The sequence below is a fragment of the Puma concolor genome, chromosome B4 (assembly GCF_028749965.1).
Source record: "Puma concolor isolate L17-30 chromosome B4, mPumCon1.1.hap2, whole genome shotgun sequence".
Taxonomy (NCBI): Eukaryota; Metazoa; Chordata; class Mammalia; order Carnivora; family Felidae; genus Puma; species Puma concolor.
Genome location: NC_141673.1, coordinates 67,972,459 through 67,979,752, shown reverse-complemented (window position 1 = coordinate 67,979,752; position 7,294 = coordinate 67,972,459). Strand labels below are relative to the sequence as shown.

Sequence of the window (7,294 nt, the reverse complement as noted above, 5' to 3'; positions counted from 1 at the left end):
ACTGGAAGAAGAAGGTCAAAGGACCAGTTAAGTCTCCATCCCTTATCAGGAGCTTTCTAGCAAGTGCCACACAACCCTTGCCTATATCTCATTGGCTCAAGCTGTGTCACGTGGCAAGACAGGTGGGGAGATGTATTTTTTAATTGAGCATATTGTTGCCCCGAACAAAATCAGATTTGTATAAAGAATATAAATTGGTATAGAGATTGCAAAGAGAGAGATGATGACCAGATTTCAGGAAGGAGAAGGTATGGGCTAGAGGTAGAAAAGAGTAACAATGCCTCCTTGCTGAGATTAAGGTTCTGATTAAGATTCTTTGCTTGACCAAACTTTAGTCAGGCTCCTAAAACTTCTCCTAGGCCCTTCTGTGTGCTTATCGTAGAATGCAGTATGAGCAAGAACTCTGGACCCTGGATACCTGAGCATTCTCCACCATCCCCCAGGTGACATCTGATCATCCTGGCCTGTCTTCAGCAAGAATCCTGTTAGGTCGGTTTAGCCAGAATTCTCCCTACCCCTGATGTTTCCTCTTAGTAATTTTCCATCTGCTGACCACCCACTCTGCTCCTTGCCTATGAATTCCTACTTGCCCATGTTGTATTCAGAGCTGCACCCAATCTCTTCCCCACCCCCTCAATGCAAGTCCCCATTGCAGCCGTCCCTACACCCATAGCCATGGCCCCCCTTTAGTAAAGTCTGCCTCACTGTCTTTAAACAAGTGTCATTTACTATTTCCTTCTTTAGCACTTCTTACTCTAAAGGCTCAGGGGATCGGCTGTGACCAGCAGTTGAGCAGGTAGCAGGACAGCAGAAGGGGCACCAGCGTTCCCTAGAGCATAAAGGAAGAGTTATGGAGGTGGCAGAGACTTTGGAGGTCGCCAGCTTCACTCTCCATTGCCAAGCAGGCCCTTCATCTGTCGGGTTCACAATCTCTCCTCTCCCCCAGCAGCGTCGTAAGCAACGTCACTTAATGTCTGTCCTCACTTTCTTCTGCTGCAGGCTAAGAGTATGTGCAAAGAAACCCACTCGTTAAAAAGCGTTCTCTAACCCCTTCTGCGCATGCCTTTTTGTGTCCTTATGACTAGGTAAGGGGAGGACTAAGCCGGAATGGGGGCAAGTTCCGTGTCTTCTGCATCTCTGCACCCTCTGCGTCCACACAGCCCTCGGACCCAAACGATAGTTGAGAATGGCTTTGGCCGCCGCCGGCTCCTTCCTCGTCCCTCGGCAGAGACACGCGGCTCCGGAAACTTGACTCAGGCCCTTCCTGGCGTTTCTGGGAAACTCTGGAGTATCGCCTGCTCTCCCGGGCCGCCTCGCGTCGGCCGAGCGGGGCACCGCTCTCTGCCGCCCTCTGCCGGCGCCACAGTTAGGTTGGGAAGAGCGCACGCGCGAGCGCACGCCAGCGTCCCTCTCCCCCCGCGGCTTGCCCTTCGGCGCGTGCGCGGCGAGTGCTGGCAGGACGGAGGACCGAAGAGGCAGGTAAACCCGCTGGAGCGGGCAGGTGGCGGTGGGTGCGGCCCAGAGAGGAGCTGCCGGGAGTCGGCGCGCTGCAGGTCCGGGGACGCCGGCGTTCGCTCCCGTCTGGGCGACCCTGGTGGGCTCGCAGCGTCATTCAGCCGGGGGGCGTGACCTGAGCCCGCCTCCCGGGGCTGGGAGTGGAGGGGGATGGGGATCTCTAAGGCCTGTTACTGATTTGGTGCCTGTTGTTTGTCCGGGAAGGTTTTCTCGAGGAGAGCGCAGAGTTTGCGAATAGCGGGCAGGAAGGGGTGAGGCTGGGACCAGGTTGGAGCTGGGGTGCCCCGAGTCCACAGGCAGTGAGGAGCTGGGCAGGTTGGTGGAGGGAGCTCTTGTTTCTCTGGCTTTATGGGGCGGGTGGCAGCGGTTGAGGAACATTGCTACAAAATGACGATCCTGGTAGAAATCGTGCAGGTGTTTGAAATCCCAGGACGGCAATTTGGTCTCTTTTTTTGTGTGTGTTTTCACTTTTCTGACAGAAAGAGGCAATTCCTTCTCTCCGGGCTCACCGTGGCCACTAACATGCGCTCACTTGCCTCTTTGCGTCTCAGGACATGATACAAGTGGCACATCCGGGCCATGGGGTCCCAGCATTCCACCTCTGCTCGCCCCTCTTACTGCAAGCGAAAGAAAGAAGACAGGGAGGATTTGCTGGCCGAAAGGGAGCAGGAAGAAGCCATTGCTCAGTTCCCATATGTGGAGTTCACAGGTCGAGATAGCATCACCTGTCTCACGTGCCAGGGGACAGGCTACATTCCAACAGGTGAGCATCTTTGGCAATCGGGGGAAGGATTCCCAAGGTACCCACAGGGCTGCTTCTGCCGCCCAGACAGAGCTTCTCTTCTGGTGGTGCCATAGTCATAGTGCCCTGAACAGAAGCCAATTTGATAAATTTGGGTAGGTTGCACAACTTCTGTTGGTCTCCTTATATCTGAAAGCCTCTCTTGACTTCCACTCTTTTGTTCTTTGTGTCCTTGGTTTGGAACATGCAGTTGGCTCTACGTTGTGGGATTTGTTGACAGGCACGTTTCTTTATTGCTCTCACTTGTGAGGCCTGGCACAGCTTTTCAGGGGAGCCATCTTGGAAGCGTCTTTTCAAGGAAGTAGATAGTAAATCATTAACGGCCTAAGGTCTGGGAAGTATTTCAAGTGGGGAGAGAAAAACACATGCTCGGGAGGGGAGCCTTGATTAAGTGCAGGATCATCTGTCAGTAAATTGGTCCTCAGAAGGTCTTCGCAATTTAGATGGAGAGTCACGGATGTTTACAGCTGGTAAGAACCTTAGAAACCATCTACTCCAAAGCCTTCATGTGACACATGAGGAGACAGCAGCCTAGAGAGGAAATGACTTCCCCAGGGCCATTCGGCAGCTCAAGGCCATGCGGTGAAACTAGAACAAGATCTAGATGTCTCAACCTCCATGTCACTGCCCTGGTAGGATTGATAGATGTTTTGTAATTTGTGGCACAGTCTGTGGATTTACTGGTTTCTTGTTCCGTAGACCCAAAATGTGGAACTAGTATAGAAATGTGTAATTCCAGGCAAACCTCTGTTGTGACAGGCTCGTTTGTGACGTAAAGGAGAGTATCACGAGCACATGGGATTTATTTTACCAAAATAATTGTTTGGTTCTTTCCTAGAACAAGTAAACGAGTTGGTGGCTTTGATCCCACACAGTGATCAGAGATTGCGCCCTCAGAGAACGTGAGTCACGTGTCTCTCCTATTAATACCTACTTCTGTCCTTCTGTCCCTAGTCCCATATATGTATGAGTGCCAGCTACTTTTTGAAAAATTTTATCTGTTCTTGTAAATTCCCCATTTCCTTTAATACTATCTGCTCGAGCAAGATATCTCTGCCCCGTCACAATCTGGGGAAGGACCACTGCTAGAAACATTCTGAGGGCCAAGTGAAAGGCATTGGAGAACAGGGGTATCCTGGGAGGTGAGGAACTGTTTCTGTCCGCCGAGCTCCTCCCTTCAGCTTCTGTTTCCAGATGATGGATGGCATTCAAATGAGTTTTTTTTTTTAATTTTTTTTTCAATGTTTATTTATTTTTGGGACAGAGAGAGACAGAGCATGAACGGGGGAGGGGCAGAGAGAGAGGGAGACACAGAATCGGAAACAGGCTCCAGGCTCCGAGCCATCAGCCCAGAGCCCGACGCGGGGCTCGAACTCACGGACCGCGAGATAGTGACCTGGCTGAAGTCGGACGCCCAACTGACTGCGCCACCCAGGCGCCCCTCAAATGAGTTTTTAAAGGCTTCTCCCACTGCACTCATTCTTGCCTGGTTTGTTGTTCCTGGCTCTTTGTACTTTCCTTTTCCCTTCATCCCTGGTTTTGCATTTAATCTTGACTAATTGGACCTTGATATCTGACTGCCCCGGCCGATCATGTGCTGTGTCATTTGCAGTAAGCAGTACGTCCTCCTGTCTGTCCTGCTCTGTCTCCTGGCATCTGGTTTGGTGGTTTTCTTCCTGTTTCCACATTCAGTCCTTGTCGATGATGACGGCATCAAAGTGGTGAAAGTCACCTTTAATAAGCAGGACTCCCTTGTAATCCTCGCCATCACGGTAAGACTTAGGGCCTTGCTTCCCAGATTGTGCACCTACAAGTCTCGGACCCAAGACACTCATACTTGTTTCCTCCCTCACCCTGATGCAGGCCACCCTGAAAATCAGGAATTCCAATTTCTACTCTGTGGCAGTGACCAGCCTGTCCAGCCAGGTTCAGTACATGAACACAGTGGTTGGCACATACGTGACCACTAACGTCTCCCTCATTCCACCTCGGAGCGAGCAACTGGTATGCTGTTCTTTTAGGACCCTTGCTTCACAGGCTTCAGGAAATAGTAGGGGCCGTGGGGTGCTGTAGCCTCAGGACTTTGCTTTCTGTCTTCTCATTTCCACTGGCAGCGACTGGTTGATGAGGAAAATTTGATGTGCTCTGTAATTATGAGAAATAGGAAAAAAAATCAGCTGGCATTTGAGTGTTAGGAGAACAAAAGAATTTTTAAGAGCAAGCAGTTCGCTACAAATCGAGAAGAGGCAGTCTTACAGTCTGAAGTCTGTTGGCCTCTCGCAAGGGAAGAGGTTGCAGGCGTTGTTAGAGGGTCATGGTCTGTGTCAGGGACAGTCTCGGGGAAGTATTTTGTATGTGATGGATGAATGCTCTCAAGTCTGTGGATTGCTGGTAACAGTGCTGTTCTGTGTCGAGCCTGCCTGGGCCACAGACTGACTCTGGTGTCTTATTTTCAGGTGAATTTTACTGCGAAGGCTGAGATGGGAGGACCGTTTTCCTATGTGTAGTAAGGACAGCGTTGTCTATATGTGTGCTCTCTGCTGGATGGAAGGGATTCAGAATGTACTCAGTTGATTGGGGCTGGTCCTACCTTAAGTCCCAGCCTTTGGCCTGTAGGTTCCCTAAGCTTTGGCCATCTTGGGGTTTGTTTGGAGGATGTGTTGTTGGCCTTCGACCGAAGTGCTGGGATTTCTAAGATCATTAAGCCACTAGAAACATTTACAGGCTCTGGCATTTATATGGTGGGTTTGAAAAAACAAGTATCATGACGTGGGAGGATGTGTGGACTCTGTGGGGACTCAGAGCTAGTGAGCCCTGGAAGCACTTAGGTCAGAAGGGTGGGGGAGCAGAGGAGCCCCAAGCAGGGCTGACCGTGTCACTCAGCGCTCTTCTGCTAATTATTTTTTTTTTTCTTCAAACCAATCTAACTGTTTTCGTATTTGCTGTTTGGTAGCTTCTTCTGCACATTACCCGGTATCGTGGTGCACAACATAGTGATCTTCATGCGGTACGTTGCTCTTCTCCCTGTCCCCGTGGCCTTTGCGTCTGCACCTGGACCATCAAGCTGTGTGACCTCACCACCTTTGCTCGGGAGATGCTGTGTGACCCACAAAGCAAAGGCACCTAATCAAAGAGGGGACACATGATGTCTTACAGGCACAAATACAGTGGACCCTTGGGTGTTCTCTAGATGCAGTGTCCAATTCCCTTCACAAATCACCAGATTCACAGTGATCAGGTAGACATAAAGTTTTCTCCATGAAGTAGGGTCTGGTTCTGTGATCCCTTTAGAATCCAAGTGAGACTAGTAAAGAACAGAAGAACTTCTCAAGGCGTAGTAAGTACTAGGCATTTGACCAGACTTACTTTCTGTCCACATAAATTACCATATGTCATGGGTCTTATTTTCTATAAATAGAGTTGGTCCTAGAACCCTGACTGTTCAATTTGCGGATGACAAGCATCCTCTAGACATTTGAAATAGGAGGGTGTAGAGCAGAGCTTCTCAGCCTTGGCACCGTTGACATTTTGGATATTGGGACATTTTGGACACCGTTAACAGTTCTTTGTTGTGGGGGGCTGTCTGGTGCATTGCAAGTTGTTTAACAATATCCCTACCCTCTACCCGCTAAACGCTAGTAAGTCACCACCTCCCCGCCTCTCAGTTGTAATACCCTGGAATGTCTTCAGACATTGTGGAAAGTTTCCTATAGGGTAAAATTGTCCTGGGTTGAGAACCACTTATTTAGAACCACTTCTTCATGCCATAGGCTTTCTGTGAATGTAGAAAGATCCTCTGGCCTCCTGGTTATGTAATTGTGAAGATACGCATCTGGGACCCATGGATATTGTTGCTTGAGCTTGCTAGAAATTATTTGGGCAACTTTTCTTCATCTCAAAAACAGAACTTACTCTTCTTGTTTTGTTTTTTTTTTTCCCTCCCCCTAGAACTTCAGTGAAGATTTCATACATTGGCCACATGACACAGAGCTCCTTGGAGACACATCACTATGTGGACTGTGGAGCAAATTCCACAGCCGTTTAGAAACTGCTCTTGGTTCTTCCATGGCAGCACCTGCCAGAAGAGACACAGCACCTGTTCCCAGGGCCTGAGTTTCATACCATGTCGCAGGTGGTAGAAAGAGAGGAGAAATTGGTTCTCTTGATTGCCAACAAACACCCTCCTGCCGCTTGGTGGGGAGAGCTCCTCTTGGTAGCGCCATCTGTGTTTCTCGGAACCAGCAGACTCACTGCCCGGTGCCTACCCTGTGCCCAGCAAATAGTAGGCACTCGGAAAGTTTGGAGAATTGAATCCTGATCTTTTCGGCTGTTCTTGGGGCATTACAAATAGAAATCATACCGTGGTTCTAGGTTATCAATGCACAGAGTGACGTGGAGATTGGACTGTTAGTGCAGCTGCAGGACTGTCCTACTCGTCTGCACAGAAGAGGCAGAGGGTGGGAACATTTGAATACATAAGGAAGCACAGACCCTTTAATATGGGAAATTTTTTCATCTGTTCACAAATGCCTAGGAACTTAAAAACAAAAAACCTTTTTTTCCTGTAGAAAGCTCAATTGTTTTTAGCAAGAGTCTATGTGAGGCTTGCTTTACCCTTCATCCATTGGCTGGAACATGGATTGGGGATTTGGTAGAAAAATAAACCCTGCTTTTTTGATTCACCTACGTTTCCTCTGATTGCCTGGATGTCTTAGGAGCCACCTCTGGGGGACTGTAGAATAGTTGCCTGCTAAGTGGGTCAGCACAGGATGGGGGAGGGGGGAGGAAAAGGAGTCCCCACTGTACTGTCCCCTTGAGCTCCCATCACTGAAAGAAAGCAGCCTCCTGCCACAGCAGCCTGGCTCCTCCCCATCTGGCGCCCCCCTGTGGTGACAGGCTGCCCTACTGCTCTTGGAGAACAGACCACTTAGTGCCCCCTGGAGGTTGCTAGAGGTAGGGCAGATGCCTGAGGAGTGA

General features: G+C 49.7%; 1 protein-coding gene across 7 annotated transcripts; it reads left to right on the top strand.

Moving 5' to 3' along the window:
• The first annotated feature begins 1,326 nt into the window (after nt 1-1,326).
• TMEM106C (transmembrane protein 106C) lies at nt 1,327-6,999 on the top strand. Of its 7 annotated transcripts, none has more exons than XM_025930249.2 (8): nt 1,327-1,479; nt 2,067-2,278; nt 3,156-3,219; nt 3,930-4,089; nt 4,181-4,321; nt 4,774-4,823; nt 5,271-5,324; nt 6,266-6,999. In XM_025930249.2, exons 2-8 carry the CDS (start codon nt 2,095-2,097, stop codon nt 6,360-6,362), a joined length of 750 nt encoding a protein of 249 aa, XP_025786034.1. In that variant the 5' UTR covers nt 1,327-1,479; nt 2,067-2,094; the 3' UTR covers nt 6,363-6,999. The 7 variants fall into 7 exon arrangements, with proteins under 7 accessions (XP_025786034.1, XP_086569691.1, XP_086569688.1 ...); XM_086713565.1 differs by having other exon boundaries at nt 1,408-1,479; nt 1,995-2,278; XM_086713562.1 differs by having other exon boundaries at nt 1,414-1,553.
• The last annotated feature ends 295 nt before the right edge of the window (nt 7,000-7,294 follow it).